The sequence below is a fragment of the Eublepharis macularius genome, chromosome 10, assembly GCF_028583425.1.
Source record: "Eublepharis macularius isolate TG4126 chromosome 10, MPM_Emac_v1.0, whole genome shotgun sequence".
Classification (NCBI taxonomy): domain Eukaryota; kingdom Metazoa; phylum Chordata; class Lepidosauria; order Squamata; family Eublepharidae; genus Eublepharis; species Eublepharis macularius.
In genome coordinates, this window is record NC_072799.1 from 87,428,243 (window position 1) to 87,445,429 (window position 17,187).

Here is a 17,187-nt window from a genome sequence, read left to right on the forward strand (position 1 = left end):
CGTTATATGCATATCTACTCTTGAACTGTGTCATGCAGATAGAATTGTTTATATAATCACCTGCATCAGTCTCCAAACTCCTCTCAGTTTCTTTTCATTTATATTAAGCTTAAGTTAGTTGCATTTGGTTTTTCACATCTTTTATTAGCTTTTTCACTCTTGGTTTTAGATAGCCATTCCTTTCTCAAGTATTTAAGTGCTGTTCTTTACTGATATAAATGTAAGCCCAGTCCAAGGAACCACAGAAATAATTCTAGGTGTCCAAAAGGGCTTTAGATTTCTGTTTTTTACCCCTCCCCCTCCCCCACTACTGTAGGTTTTATGAAAAATCACTTTTGAAACTCTGGTGAGTTTTACAGGCACTTAGTATTGTGGCACTGGAGTATGATATTTGGAGGAGGAGTCAAGTTCTACTGGGTTGGCATAGATCAGCCTACAGTATTTGGATCTAGGCGTATTCAAAGTATGCAATGTAGTATGCATAGGAGTTGAATTCAGTATATTGACTAGGAGTACTGGGAGCTTTCAGATCTGCCCTGTCAGAAATTTACTAGGGATATGTAAATTTGTCTCTCAGCTTTAAGCTCCCATCTGCAATATGGGGATAGTAATACTGGTTATTAGGAGTGCACAATTTGGGTTTGATATTTGGTAAAAATTACAGAATTTTACCTAATTAATTCAGTATTACCGAGCTTAAATCTGTATTCCTGAATAAAATACCGAACTCAAGCCTATCGAATTAATTCAGAAAATTTGGTAAACTTTGGGCTATTACCTGCTGTCATTTTGCTAAGGAGCAGAAAAGAAACACTGCTTCCTGCCTTTTTTAACCAGATGGGAAGGGGGAGAAAGGAGGGGGAGTGAGACAGAGGCAGAAGGAGGAAGGGAGGGGGGAGCGTGAGTGGCCAATCCTTTCAGCAGCTCTCCTTCTCAGGCCAATCGCGCCTTTAAGACTAACCAACTTTATTGTAGCATAAGCTTTTGAGAATCACAGTTCTCTTCGTCAGATGCATGGAGGGCAAGAAGAAACTGGTCAGATATATAGGTGGAGAGGGGAGGGCGGAGTAGATGCAAACAGTAGCTTCTGATATGGAGATCAGTTTGCTTCTGTTAAGGAAGTCAGTTACTTCTGATAATGAGATAACCATTCATAGTCTCTATTCAATCCCAGCTTGACTGAGTCAAATTTACATATGAATTCCAATTCAGCAGCTTCCCGCTGGATTTAAGTCCTTGATGGAATGTCCTGGTAGATTGAAGTGTTCTCCCACTGGTTTCTGGATGTTGCCATTTTTAATGTCAGATTTGTGTCCATTTATTCTTTTGCGCAGAGGTTGGCTGGTTTGTCCAATGTACAGAGCAGATGGACATTGTTGGCACATGAGGGCATATATCACATTGGAGGATGAGCAGTTGTAAGAGCCAGAGACAGTGCAGTTGACGCCATTGGGTCCTGTAATTGTATTCCCTGGGTAGATATAAGGGCAGAGCTGGCATCTGGGTCTGTTGCAGGGCCTGGTACCTGTGCTGGTGTTAAATTAAGAAGCTTGCCTAAATCAGCCTCCATTTTGCTCTTGTCTGGATATTGAGAGACACTGCCTGTGTGGTGGGTCAGTCAGACACAGCCAGCCCTGACAAAGCAAACAGGTCGGGGGAAGAGGATGAAACAACTACAGAAAGGCTCCACCTACCTTCAGCTACGAGCAACCCACCACCAGTCAGCAGCAGCCCATCTCTCTCGGCCCAGGACACACCAACTAGCGCCCCACAACCCCTCACCTCCATTGGAGCGCAGGTGGAAGAGTCCTGCACAAAGGCACCTGAAGCCTTTTGAGGGCACGGGGAGAGCACACACTGACCAGGTGCAGCTTGGCAGTGAAATGTGCACCTTGGCAATAAAAGACGGAGAGGGGAGCGACCAGTTGTGGAAGCTGTGAGTCGAAACATCCTTTACACCGCTGCAATGGAACCTAACTCGGCCTAGCCCCTGTGACCTTGGACTGCCTTGGACTATGACTTCTTACTGCTTTGGCTTGCAGCTGGATCCTGCTGCCCAGTGAGTGGATTCCTGGCTACTGACACCTGTGCTGACACATTCTGCACTGAGGACTTCTGCTGGTGACTGGCTTGAGAGTCGTAGACTCACTGTTTTTTTCCTCTCTTTTGGGGTGGGGGGAAGAAAAAAAATTTTTGTTTAATATATTGTCGAAGGCTTTCTTGGCTGGAGAACGATGGTTGTTGTGGATTTTCTAGGCTGTATAGCGGTGGTTTTGGCATCGTAGTTCCTGATGTTTTGCCAGCAGCTGTGACTGGCATCTTCAGAGGTGTAGCACCAAAAGACAGAGACACCGAGAGATCTCTGTCTTTTGGTGCTACACCTCTGAAGATGCCAGCCACAGCTGCTGGCGAAATGTCAGGAACTACGATGCCAAGACCACGGCTATACAGCCTGGAAAATCCACAACTTTTTTTTTTTAACTTTGCATTTTAAAAACTGCTTTTTTGCTATATAGGGGGATACTTTGGTTAGGCTTTTGTGCGAGGAGAGCATTGATTTCTAGATTTGATATTTGCTGTTCATTTTGCTGCTTGTTCTTCTGTTTTTATCCTATTGTGGGTAATTTGTTGTTTGGTGTTCTATAGTTCCTGTTAATTTTCTAAATTCACTTGTTCTTCTCGGGGTGGGGTGGAGGGGTTGTTTTCCTCTGTTACAGATGCTTTCTATCTTGCTGTAAATTTTTGCTGGTTGTTCTTTTGGGGGGCTGTTTTCCCTGATGTTAGGACTTTCTTTGCACAGGCTTGGTTGGTGTTTTTTGCTAGGTTCTGTTTTCTGCTGGCATAGAAGTTGGTTTGGTGTTCAGTTGTTGTTGGTTGTTCTTCAGAGGTGTGTTGGTCGGGATGCTTGGTCCATGTGTTTCTGCAGTGGGAGTCAACTTGGAGATTTTCCTCCACAATAGGAACAAATGGAGTGGCTGGGGGCACCTTGTTCAAGGGCCCACAGAATTGGACCATGGGGCCAATATCCCTGAAACTTGGGGAGTCTTTAGAGGACAGCCAGGAGTAGGGCCTCTGAAAGTCTGCTGGAATTTGCTTGCAAAATGCCACCACTAGCCCCCTGGGTAGCCCCTGTAGTTTTCCGTATAGGGAATAATGGAGATTGGAGGTGGATTAGGGTGCCTTCTTTGGGGGACCATAGAATGGTTCCCTGGAGTCCAATCTTCATGAAACTTGGGGAGTAGTTAGAGGACAGTTAGGAGTAGATCCCCTGCAAATTCAGTGAAATTTGGTCAAAAAATAACCCCCCCCAGGCCACCAGGTAGCCCCAAATTGAATTTCCCATAGGAAATAATGGCCAAATTTTACTGAATTTGCTTTGAATTACCAAACTGAACAGGAGAATGAATTTGGTATTTGAGAGGTGCCGAATTTTTTTCAGTTTGGTATTACCAAAATGATTCAACCAATTTTTTCCCCGTGCACACCACTACTGGTTATACAGTAATACTGATACAAAGACTTAATTATTACAGCAAAGTAACTTATGTAAACTTCTTCAGACAATGAAAGTGCTGTATAAGTGCTAATGAAAGTGAGACAACTTTAAGTTTCTTAGGGCTGGTTTAAAACTTAATTCATTTTTTAAAAACTTGTGCAAAGATTTGTTTAAAAAGCAGGCATCATCATTTTACAGCTTCTGCACTCTAGATTTTGTGAAGTCTCCGTGTGCATATTAGCGAATACATTTGTTTGCCAAAAGAAAGCACATTGGGAGATAAGGTTTTAACTACCTTAACAGGGAAAGTAGGTCAATAGGACAGTAGGCTATTAGGCCAGAAAGAAACAAGCAGGTTCACTGAGTCATGCTCTGGATAGTATGCTTTTTTCTTTCTCCTGGCAGATTGTTTCCTTTTGTTTTTAATTTCTCTATGAAGTTCCTTTTTAAAAAGTCTTAATTGGTTGAGCAGCTGTACTGGTAAGAAGGCACATTCATTTTATAAATTAAAGTTAAATATTCTCTTTGTATATTTTACTTTCCTGAACGGAGTTTAAAAAACCAGTCTAACATTTAGGAGTTTTGCAGTAGTCTTATTTTCCAATCACAGCTGGAAGCGGTAAGAGAGCAGGGTAGCAGTGGGAGAGTTCTGTAACAACGTGTTTGCTGTAGACAGTGGTAGGAACTGAAGAGAGGAACACTGTGGTCTTCCCCCACATTCCTTGAGAATTTGAACGTGCTCTGTTAGACAACAGCAAAATTTTCATTCAGTATTTGAGACTAGAGATTAAGAGTAGTGTTAAGGAGTATTTTAAAAAAATTAGGTAACACTGTCACTTGCAAAAAGAAGCCTGTGGCCACGTCTCCATTGTTAAGTTCTTTGGGTTTAACAAGGCAACACTCATGGTACAGCTGTTATATGAAGAGGTATAATGAAAAGAGCCCTGTGGCGCAGAGTGATAAGCTGCAGTACTGCAGTCCAAGCTCTGCTCATGACCTGAGTTTGATCCTGGCAGAAGCCAGGTTCAGGTAGCCTGCTCAAGGTTGACTCAGCCTTTCATCCTTCCGAGGTCAGTAAAATGAATACCCAGTTTCCTGGGGGTAAAGTGTAGATGACTGGGGAAGGCAATGGCAAACCACCCCGTAAAAAGTCTGACAAGAAAATGTTGTGATGCGATGTCCTCCTATGGGTCAGTAATGACTCGGTGCTTGCACAGGGGACTATATTTACATTTTAATGAAATGACCCAGTGCCGGGTGACACAGTGCAGATGCCGTCATCCCAGTTGACACTGTAGATTATGTACTTTGTTTAAGCGCTTAGCAGACTGCATGAATGTATCAGCATACATCCAGTGTCATGAATGCACAAGAATTATGTTCCTGAAGACATCTCCTTACACACAAACAAGTATAGCTGCATATATTAAAATGCATCTCCGATTGATGGTTTTTATATGGATTTTGCTGGCAGAATGCCCTAAGGATCATGTTTTGCAAATTGAAGTAGTAGTAATTAGAGGCAGATTTGGAATGAAGAAACGACAATGCAGCAGGGTTGGGACCGCATGTGACATGAAAGAAAATATGTTTAGACCTGAGGGAAAGAGATCAGAGATTATTACAGTGTCATCCTCAATTTTAATGTATATGGAATGAAATTACCTGGATTGTAATAGAACTCTCTTTAGCAGATGTTTAGATATGAAGCCCTATTCAGGCAAGATTGAAGTAAAGTTCAAGAATTTTTCTTTTGTTGAAGAAGTGCTTAATTTGTTTTGATATCTTGTCATTAAATATATTATTGTATTTTTATAATGTGTGATTAAAATAAAGGGTCTATCATAATTTTGTAAAATATTCATTATGTTCAGAATTCTGAAAGCTAACAATTTTCTTTTCTTTTTCTCTTACAGTATTGGCTTAGAAATTAATCCTCTTCTGCCAAGAATATTTTTGAAGAACTTTTTCCTCATGAGGAGCTTCTGCAATCAGTAATTTTAGAACATCAGTATTTATCATCCAGAAAAGTATAAACGGTAAAAAAGATTATGCATTGGTCTATTAATAGCTATGTTATGCATGGCCAAAAGTTTGAGTATGGCTTATGGAATTTTTGTCTTTTTTGTCACACTGTTTTATGACAAAGTACTTTTGAAAGCCCTCTCACTTTTTACTAACATTTTCCATTGGGATGTGTGGAAGCAGACCTTTTAAAAACTGTAGGCCTGAAGCTTTCTTGAACATGTGGAACTAATAGAATGGTACACTTTCTTTTGATAGGAGCAGGAAACTTTATTTTGAGGAAATAAAGTAGTAATGTATAGAAGTTACTTTTCCTTCTGTTTCTGTTCTCTCATAGACCAGACGTACAAATGTCTACCACAAGACTAAAGTGTGACATGTTATGTTCTTTACCATAAGCAACCATAAAATGAGCTCCATTGCAGACAGGTAGTTATCTTCTAGTTTTGTTATTTGTATTTCTGCATATTCATCAGTTAATTATGATTTAAGCAGATTTTCAAACGGAGGTAATGCAAAGCTGGTGTATATCTTCATAACATTAAACACTATCAATTGCTTGTTCGGAGAAACTCCAGCTAACAGATGTGTTGGCCTGCACAGTATAGTGTTTTCTCTGTGTGATTGATTGATTGGATTTCTAGCCTGCCCTCCCTGCAAGCAGGCTCAAGGCGGGTTACAATCATAGATAAATTACAACAAATAAAACCAGTAAAATACAACTCAGTACCAACATGGATTTTAACATTCCAGGTAGTGCACCCTTCCCGCTTTCCCTGCCCACCATACACAAGGGAAGAAAAGGGTGGAGGTGTGGGTTGGTGAACCTCTAACTCCTCAAGCATGGGGAGGCAGATGGACCATATGCTCCCCCCCACTGGCAGGAGGCCGGCAGGGAGGCTAATTAGATGGATCCAGTGCTGGCCTCAACCATATGCCTGGCAGAACATCTCTGTCTTACAGGCCCGCTGAAAAGATACAAGATCTTGTTGGGCCCGAGTGTCTTCCGACAGAGTTCCACCAGCTTGGGGCCAGGACAGAAAATGCCCTGGCCCTGGTCGAGGCCAGCCGAGCCTCCCTGGGGCCAGGGACCACCAGTAGGTGTTTACTTGCAGATCTAAGAGCTCTCCAAGGTACATATGGGGAGAGACAGTCGCTCAGGTATGCTGGTCCCAGTCTATTTAGGGCTTTATAGGTCAAAACTAGAACCTATAAATATATAATGTGTAGGTACAATGCAAAATGCAAGGTTCATAGGTAAACAACCTGGCAAAACAACTCATTATTCTTTGCATCGAGACAAATTTTATAAATTTCAATTATTTTAATATCTAGGTGACTGATCTGTGGGTCAAAGTTTTGTCTATTTATTTTCTGAAAATTATATACTGCTTTTCTTGCTGATCATGGTAGCTTATAGCAAACCTGTCCCACAGACAGTGAACAATTAAAACACCTTCCATGGCTACTCAATTTTCCTGCAAGTTAACACTGTCCTTATATAATTCACTGCCAAATGCTCACTAAAAAGATCAGTTCTATATTTATTATGGAAGGTGGACAGCATGGGGCCCTCCATACCACCTAAGCAAGGAAGTTTTATAATACTGGAGCTATCGCTGGAAAAGAGTGGGCCTGTGTTGTGGCTGATGTGACATCTCAAGGGAGGGATCAACCAGGAGGAGTCCCTGGGAGGATCTGAGGTGGCAAATAGGTTCATAATGGGAGTAACAGGCCTTCAAGTTTACAGTATAAACATACAAATGTGTTTTATCTTTGAAACTTCAACAAGCTCTCTTTGTGTTTATTTTGCATTAAGGTAATGAGGCTGTGCTCTGAATCTCATTTATTTTCTTGTAGAGATGATGGTAGCATTTTTGATGGTCTCGTGGAAGAAGATGACAAGGATAAAGCAAAGAGGTATTCTGTGACATACCTAATGCTGGAAAAGCTTGTGAAATGTGGCCTGTCTTGAAATTGGCTTCTTTGTATTGTTAGTTGCTGGACAGCTGGAATTTGTCCCATGCCAAGCAGGGTGTGTGTGTAAAATCTCCACATCCAGAGATCTGAAGTGTGTGCCAGCGTTTCTACATCCTGCAAACAGGCTGTCCACTCTGACAGTGCTGATCTATTATTGAGAGAGGGGAGAAGCACTGATTTTGAGACATCTCTTGGTGTTTGGTTTCTGTAAGATCGTGGCCAAGCTGACAGCATTGTTCAGCAGAGATGAACCTTACATGTAAGAATGTAAGGGTCTTTGATTAGGTTCTTTGTTTCCATGCTTGAGGTATGAAATATTGCAAGTAAGAGATAAACATAAGTGTAAAATAGTTTACTTTTAAATGTACCTTGTGATATTCTAGATCTACAAGCATCCAGATTAGTTTTTCTTGTCTCATACTCTTTTCCTTGGGTATTTTTTGAGAACTAGGAATGTATTTACAGGTACTTTGAAGAACAGATCCTTAATTTATGAAATTCTTCCTTAAGTCTTAGACTGAGGCAACTTTGCAGAGTACTGTTATACTTCATCCTGGTTTTGTCAAGCTTTTGCTGCTGCTGAAGTTTTCCTGTTATTTTTACAAATTTATTATTCAAAGTCTGTATTTGTGTCACAATTTTCCTTTAGAGTATCAAGAAACAAGTCTGAAAAGAAACGTAGAGATCAGTTTAATGTTCTCATCAAAGAGCTGGGATCCATGCTTCCAGGAAATGCTCGAAAGATGGACAAATCCACTGTATTGCAGAAGAGTATTGACTTTTTACGGAAGCACAAAGGTAATTCTGGGATGCTGCTAGAAAGCTGTGAAATAGTAAAGAGTCCAATAGCACCTTTAAGACTAACCAACTTTATTGTGGCGTAAGCTTATGCTACAATAAAGTTGGTTAGTTTTAAAGGTGCTACATGCATCTGATGAAGAGAGCTGTGGCTCTTGAAAGCTTATGCTACAATAAAGTTGGTTAGTCTTAAAGGTGCTACTGGACTCTTTTCTATTTTGCAACTACAGACTAACACGGCTAACTCCTCTGGATCTAGAAAGCTGTGAAGGTACTTTGTGCCAGAATTTGTTCCATAAAACACTTTAGTTAACTTTGCTACTGTGTTCTTGAGAATACAGGCTAATACTTTAAACAAAACCTTATATAAAATAATGATTAACTTAATGAGCAGTGTTTCAAAAGTAAGATACACACACCAAACTCATCATGCCTGTGAGGACAGCTGGTCTCCTGTGAACAAGAGAAAGCATTTGTATTATAGGGACATTTAGTACTTCAGAAGGAGTCATTTCTAAAGATAGATTACCCATTTCCTAATTAACATAGTTTCAGGTGGGTAGCTGTGTTGGTCTGAAGAAGAAGAGCAAGACTTGGGTCCAGTAGCACCTTAAAGACCAACATTGTCTGTAACCTACTACTGGACCCGAATCTTGCTCTTCCTTCCTAATGGTATGCAGAAAGTATTGTGAGAATTAGTTGAAAGTATTCAATCATCTTGCCATATTGCATTACAAAATATTACTTTGGGCTTGAGGGGAAGTACCTGTGCTGTGTGAATGTATGCATCCAAACTTATTAATGTAAAACTAATTTTCATAGTTCCTGCCCAACAGGAACTAGCTTTTAGCTCATATCTTATAGCTCATAGCTTTCACTTATAAGTTGATCTGACGACTTAGAATTTAATAACAACAACAACAACATTCAATTTATGTACCGCCCTTCAGGATGACCTAACACCCACTCAGAGCAGTTTACAAACTATGTCATTATTATCCCCACAACAAAACACTCTGTGAGGTGGGTGGGGCTGAGAGAGGTCCAGAGAGCTGTGGCTGGCCCAAGGTCACCCAGCTGGCTTCAAGTGGAGGAGCGGGGGATCAAACCTGGTTCTCCAGATTAGAGTCCTGCGCTCTTAACCACCACACCAAACTGGCTCTGGTTCTTCTTCAGAGTTTAGAAGCATTTAGCAGGGGAATGGCAAGAGGCATACCAGAAGCCACACATACAAATAAGAGGATGCGACTGTGCTGTAGAGTGTGGAAATCCTGTACAGTACTGATGTGGAGAGCAGAAGAGACAGAGGACAGATCATGTCTCCAAGGAGCCTGGCTAGACAATCAGGAAAAACTGCTGCTAAGTATTGGGGATTTGGGGGCTATATTTATACTGTAAAAATGCTGGTGATGCTAAGATCAGGATGCTCTTTGCTCAGGATTGGATTTGAGCCCAAAAAATTGAATTCTTCAGTTTTCCACATGATTTTTTTTTCTGTTGATGCTGGCCCTATACTGCTTCAATTTATCCCTTGATTTCCACATGTACTTTTTTGCCTTTAGTGTTCACTTCAGGTTTTTTAGATTTTCCCTGGCTTTTTTCTGGTTCTTTTGAGACCACTTTTACAGCAGTCTTTTTCTAGAAGCCTATTTTGGGTTGATTTTTTCCTTGTGCATAACATTTCTTTTGTTTTTGTCCCTCCCACTCTCACCCACCTTAGTGGGTGAGACTTAGACTGAAGTTAGTCTTAAAGACTTAGTTAGTCTTAAAGGTGCTACCAGACTCTTTACTATTTTGCATTTATGTATTGATGCCCAGTCAAGGGGACCTGCCTCCCAATGCTCCAGCTACATACACAACCCAGACTTGATGAATCCCCAGAAATCAGCAGCAACTGTGTGCAGGAGGAGTAAAGTAACTCTCTTAACAGATCTCAGGCACTTCCAAGCAGATCACAGAGAGGAAGAGCCTAGCTTAATTGGGTCTAGCTAAAGGCTCACGTATCAGCCTCCTCCCCACTTGAAATTTGGGCGATTCTCCATAACTAGGTTTTCTGATAGCCTTAATGAAGGGCAGGATCTAGCAGGTAATCAGCATGATCATTAACCCATCATCTTCCTAGAGAAAGCCATCTGTCACTCCCAGTCTTTTGTTCATTTATCACTGCCTTACCCCATGACCAACATATTCCAGATCACGAACATCTGCACTAGTTGACAGAACAATTCTGAACATTCTCCCGCCTGACAGTTAACTTTAAATCACCCAATAGAGAGCTTTTCCACACACTCAACTTATTTCTGATTTTCTTAGCAGTCGTTCCCTGAGCACTGAAATCAGGTTGGGTACAGTTCTTTTGCAAAGTCTACCCTCCCTTTGCATTTTTACAGTTGTGCAGTCAGTTTATTCTGTTCTGTACGTGCCTTAAATAATCAGAATTTTCAACTGAAGATGCTGTTGTCATCAGTGATGTCACAGCAACCCCCCCTTTAATTTTGCATACGCTTATAAAGTTATAAGGACTAAGTTTTTTTTAAAAGATTGAAAATGAAGATATGGGGAAGTCTTTGCATGGGGAAGCCTAAAAGAGGCTTTTACTGAAGTCCCTCCCACCACATGGTCCAAACTGAACAGCCCTGCTAGGACAGACCCAGAGCAGGGCAAACTGACCTCTGTTGGGGTGGTGCCCAGATCAGCAGCAGCTACGTGCTTTTAAAACTGCACTGGTTTTTACAGAGCCAGAAGTGGTCATCCTGCCTTAACCCCAGGGTCTTTGACATTTTTTTTAAAAAATATCATTTTCTAAGCGTTATATCTGTTGTAACCATGTCTGGTAGCACCTTTAAGACTAACCAACTTTATTGTAGCATAAGCTTTCGAGAACTACAGCTCTCTTTGTCAGATGCATCTGATGAAGAGAGCTGTAGATCTCGAAAGTTTATGCTACAATAAAGTTGGTTTGTCTTAAAGGTGTTACTGGACTCTTTACTATTTCGCAACTATAGACTACCAGGGTGGATAAAATCAATGATTTTTTTAAAAAAATCAAAAAAATCTGATTTTTTTTATTTAAATCGGATTTTTTTGATTTAAATCGGATTTTTTTAATTTAAATCGGATTTTTTTAAAATAAAATGCTTTTTGAGGAAAATATATTACCATCCAAAGGTTATTCCATCATGAAATAAAGATTAGTTTTTAATTATGTAGAATAAGGCTGTATATGTTTAAATTTTTTGGTAAATAAATTCAATTAATCCATTCACAATGTCATGCTCTTCCAGAGGTTTTTGTAAGATTATTGGGCAGTTTCTCTGCCTACAAGATATTATCACAGATGGTTGGTTTTGCAGTTCTCAAAACTGAATTTGTGTCAGCTCAGCAGAGATCACATGCCTCTTCTTCACAGCAAAAATGTTATAACTTGAACAGAGTTGAGAAAAAGACCTTAATCCTATTGTTCTACAAACCTATGAAGACAGAATCAACCCCTCCAGTGCTAAGTTTCAAGAAGTTCAGTGAATAGAAACAATATTTTTCTGATTGTTTGGAGTGGAATAGATCTGCACAAGAAGAAACTAAGTGTGAGGAGGGAGGGGCAAGCAGCACAAAATGAAAGTGAAACTTTTTGAGCACAATACTGCACAAGTCTTTGGATCTTTTGTGTGTATGACCTGAGGTTTATCACATTCTTTCCTTGGAGGAAAAAACCTATAATGGCAGCAGGCCGTAAAAGAGACCCAGTTTGGGAATACTTTAATGAAGTTCCTTTACCTATCGGTAAGGCAGGCATCTACTTGCATATTAAAGTTATACCAGCAAGAATTAGTCTTTATGTAGAAAACTATGATTTAAATCAAGCCTTAATGACTAGTGATTTAAATCGTGATTTAAATCAGTTTGATTTAAATCAGTTTGAGACTAACACAGCCAACTCCTCTGAATATATAGATGTAATTTGCTTGTGTGCAGATACACACTTACATGTGCGTGCACGCACACACAGAGCCTTCAGTCTTCATCTACTTTTAATGGTTGTCCATGATTTTCTGTGCTGTATATCCAGTCTTCTTCTGTTCTGGTTTTTTAGTATGATTGGGAGCAAAATTCTTCTTTCTCTTTTCCCTTCCAGTAGGGCTTTATTCATAGGATCTCTAGGTTGTAGGGACTTCTATTCTGTTTATCCAGTCTTCTGTTTTTCCCAATTCAATTTCTACATCTTAGATTATAATATATTTAAATTACCTAATGTTAGAGGTTTTCTGCACACTGTACTTATTCCTGGTTTTCTTAGCAGTTGATCTGCAAATATCAGAATCATTTGGAGAATAGGTCTTCCACATATCAGCCTCCCTTTGCATTTTTCCAGTTGTGGAGTTGGTTTGTTGCACTGTGTTATGCTGTGTTGCTATATAGATATACTGCTAGAGGAGAGTTTTTCCCTGCCCTATGCCCTGTCCTCTTCATCCTTTATAATTTGCTCTGCGGTGCCGATTTTGAATTTGTTGAACAAGATATTGGCTGGGATGGTTTCTAGAAACGTTTCACAATGATTCTTTGCTTTGTTGATTTCATCTGGTTGCCATTTTGAGACCAGCACAAGAGAATTTCTGGTTTAGATTTGCAAGTTATACATGGAACAAAGTGCCATGAGAGACCCTGAACAAAGTGCTGTTGATGTTACTACATGTTAGTATAATTTGCCTCAAAAGCATGCACTGTTTTGACTGCACTGGGAAAATGGAGAACTGGTGATTCTCGGATCAAGTGTAGAACCAGTAAACATGCATGTGTGAGAATCACCATTTTTCTCTGCAGAAAGCTATAGAAAGTGATAGAAAATGAGAAGTGCTCATGTGTGAGAATCTCCATTTGACTACGCAACATAAAAAGTGATATCTAATCTCAAATAAACCCTAATAGACATAATGACAAGCATATAATTTTTAAGAAGGGAGAGACGGTTATGAACAGGCCTCAGTAACATCAATATAGTGCTATCAGGCATGTATTCATTTAAAAAAAATCTTGACTACTGTTCATGGGGGTTATGTCAGTGTGCCAGGAAGTGCATTAAATACACCTGTGGTGCCATCCTTTCATACCGATATAGCGATGTATCGATGCAACAGCTGAGTTTTTTTTAAAAGATCAAAAACAAAACCACACATTTTCCAGGGCAGAGAGTGGATAGGAGAAAGCTTGGTTTGGTGGTGAAAGTCCAGTAATCAAAAAGTAGGTTGGAGGTGGGTGGGAGTGGGCGGAACAAATAAAATTGAAGAAAGCATTACATAAAAGGAACAAAGGTGACTCAGAATTGTTTTCAAAAAAAGATCAGGTTAAAAGTGATCCCAAAAGAACCAGAAAAAGCAAAGTCTGAAGGCACAAGAAAACACGTGGAAATCTGAATCGAAGCAGTATGGGGCTACAACCTACGAAATAGCCTGGTGCATAAAACCCCTTATTCAGTCAAAGTTTTTGCCTTTATTCGTGTGTGTGCCATTCGTTGGGTGACAGTGCGATATTATCAAAAATAAAAGCTCTTGTCAGCAACCAGAACTTGGACGTCCTCACACACATTAACCATTTAGCTGGTAACAAAGGCCAAGGATCCAAAGAACAATTTAAATTGACACAATGCCTTTGTGCTAGCCTTTGGGAATTTTGAAACCTTCTTTCTTGGAAAAACTGACACTGCTGCCCAATCACAAATTGCTTTTGAAACTGTCTTCATACTGTGGGGATTACTGCAGGTTGGGGGTGGGGGGGAAGGTAAAATCAGTTACTCTCCCAGTTCATGGGATCTTGGCTCATAAATGGTGAAGCAGATTCCAGAGTGATCCATCTGTCATCTACATGGAGTAAATGCTTATCCTCCCTTCCCTGTGTGTATCTCCCAGCTATTAAGGGCAGAGTGTTGCAGTGGTTACCGTTTGTTTTTTCTGCTTTTCAAAAGTTTTCTTTAATTGTTGAACTGATACAGTAAGTGTAGTAATTTTTCAGTGGTATGATGAAAAACAACCTGGGGCCCACTCCCCCCCCCCAAAAAAAGAGGTTTCCTTTTTCTTTTTACAAGTCAACATACAAAGTAATATATATGAATTAAAATAGGTGAATATGCAGTTAATTTTTTGTCCCTTTTACAGAAATTACAGCACAGTCAGATGCCAGTGAAATCCGACAAGACTGGAAACCCACATTCCTTAGCAATGAAGAATTCACTCAGTTAATGTTAGAGGTAGCTTTATTTTTTCATTCTAAAATGCACGAGTGTTGCTTTATTATACTTGTTTCTTTGTGATGATATAAGTTTACGTTGGGATATACTTTGTGTATTGTAATTAAAATACTGTCACGCTGATCCAGTAAGCAGTGGAGGTCAGTAGGCTGCAGTGGGAAGGGATGTACTTTTATGATATGTTCCATGTAATCAGTCGCCGTCAGCTGCATGTATAATGGGGTGCTTAGCACAAATTATTTTAGAGTCAGATAACTAATGGACATAAAACTGGCATAGGAATGATATTTGGGTCCTTTGAAACATCTTAACCACTTTTCTGAGCTCATACAGGCTAAACATTCCAGTGTCATCATGACCAGTGATATATTTGCCCCAGACTGTTACACATTTCATCCAACTTTGTGCAGAATAATGTGGCAATGATAAAATTTCTCAACAGTCAGTTATTTAGGGCTAGTTTCTTTTCCTTCATTGAAATTGCTATGCACTTTGTGTCAGTTATACTTGAGGTTGGGGAATTCTAATGGAATATTGGGGAGAGAGACTGGCTGAGTGGTGCAGTGCTTTAAAAAAGGGTTTGATCATTTCTAGTTATGAGAAGTTATGGGAAGTAAATCTGCTCAAATGCCATCATTATTACATGTTTTTCACTCAGAGATGCTTCTGTGAAGAGGTACTTTTCTGATTTCTAGATCAAGTAAAAAGCCAGTTTTGCTTTTTTTAAAAAAAGAATTAAGCAAGTTGTACCATAAGCTTCCTCTTTTTAACTGTTCCTTATGTTTTTCAGGCCCTTGATGGTTTTTTCCTAGCAATCATGACAGACGGAAGTATAATATATGTATCAGAAAGTGTAACCCCTTTACTTGAACATTTGCCAGTAAGTACAAGCTGCTTTCAGTAGGACATCAGATTTACATGGTCATGGGATGTGCAAACAATTTACCATCTGCCATATAAGATGCTGGAGCTTAAAGAGTGTGCATCTCTTTCTCAACATTTTTTTCCTTCTAAATGCAACTCCTGCTATCTTACTGTATGTCTCACGAATGAGGCTGATGTTACTTTGGTGGGCCTGAACCATCCAACTTTTTCTATATTTACACACTCCTTTCACAGAATACAACAGTGCATATATGTAGACTCAACAGTAATGACATATGAACATAACACAGAGAAGTCTATGTATTATTTTCCTTTTGTGCACATACCAGCATCCGAAAATATATTTGCTCCTTTGTTGTCAAAGGACATAAATGATTTATGAAGGGCCTAGCCTGTGATTTATTGAAACTGTATCAAGCATAGATGTTGCTGCTTGCCTTGATCTGCATGATTGTTGTCCACTTCTGCCTCTCAGTCTTGCAGCATAAGGCAACGATGCCACTTTGCAGTGTGACTGCAGTTATAGCTGAGACAGCAGTAGTGTAGATTTGGTCTTTTCTAAGTTGGAAATGTAATTCGGTAATCAGGTATAGTGAGGATTTTTAGCCCCAGTTGCTGCACATATGCAAACATATGCTCTAACAATAGTATTCTTGATTAGCATGTAGGCTTAGTGAGTACTTTAGGTTCAATGACATCAATGCAGGAAAAAGTAAAGTGCTTGTCAAACTGACCAATAAAATTTCTGGAGTCTGGTAGATGCATCTGCAGTATCAGTATTCCAGGCCACTGTCATATTGGCTGTATGCCAACAGAGATCAGGTGATTAATGTTAATGTCCTCAAAATATATATTGGGGTGGATCCAGAGTAAAAAATCCATATAATTCAGATCTGGGTATCAGGAATACCATAAATACTCGGTATTCCTGATATCCAGGTCAGATTCTCTATCTGGATTTGGTTTTACTAAAGAATCCCAAATATATTCAGCCATTATTCCCTATGGAGAAAATATTGGGGGGTGCATTTTTAAACTTGCTGGGGACATAGTACTTCCTGTCCATTAAAGACACCCCCCAAGTTTCAGGAAGATTGGATCCAGAGGTCCAGTTCTACAGACCCCTGAACAAGCTTCCCCAAGCCACTCTCCATTGTTTTCTATGGGGCAACACGTTCCAAGGCTTTCCAAGGCAAGGAAACTTTAAACAAAAGTAACTTCTGGCCAAAAGTCAGTACTAATGCAAGTCCCCCTCCCAATGCAATCAGAACCAATAAGTCCAACAGAAATAAGCTACAGCAAGGGAAACCAACTTCAAATCAGAGACAATGCAGAATAGAAGCAACAGGTGTATGACACTGATTTCTCCCATTTAGATGAAATCTTAGTGTATTCAGTACAGAACCAAACTGAAGTAGGAAAATCCTACCAGAGTCAAACTGAAGTAAAGGATACAACATCAAACCAGAGAAACCCATTAGAACTGAAACACCGGAACCAATGTCAAACCAGAGAATCCCACTAGAATCAGTGTCAGGGAATTGCACCAGCACCTAAGCAAGGGAATCCCAGAAAAACCAAACTGAAGCAAGGGACACTATAACAAGTAAATAAACAGCAAGCATGTAAGCAACTGTTTAAGCAACTCCCCCCCCCCCCAACAAGAACAACTCTTGTTACAAAAATAAGCTGCAGTACAAAGACACAGTGTTTTTAAAAATAACTGGCATGAACTTATGGCCAGGACCTAAAGAGCTCTCTTAGT

The 17,187-nt window shown here is 39.9% G+C and overlaps 1 protein-coding gene across 5 annotated transcripts in view; it reads left to right on the plus strand.

Moving 5' to 3' along the window:
• CLOCK (clock circadian regulator) overlaps positions 1-17,187 on the plus strand; it is a 100,640-nt gene that overhangs the window by 38,639 nt on the left and 44,814 nt on the right. For all 5 annotated transcript variants that reach the window (XM_054990590.1, XM_054990592.1, XM_054990591.1 and 2 more), the window contains 6 exons: positions 5,413-5,535; positions 5,859-5,950; positions 7,382-7,441; positions 8,151-8,299; positions 14,446-14,537; positions 15,328-15,417. In XM_054990590.1, the coding sequence (XP_054846565.1) occupies positions 5,904-5,950; positions 7,382-7,441; positions 8,151-8,299; positions 14,446-14,537; positions 15,328-15,417 (438 nt within the window). In that variant the 5' untranslated portion in view covers positions 5,413-5,535; positions 5,859-5,903. The remainder of the gene's footprint in view (positions 1-5,412; positions 5,536-5,858; positions 5,951-7,381; positions 7,442-8,150; positions 8,300-14,445; positions 14,538-15,327; positions 15,418-17,187) is intronic.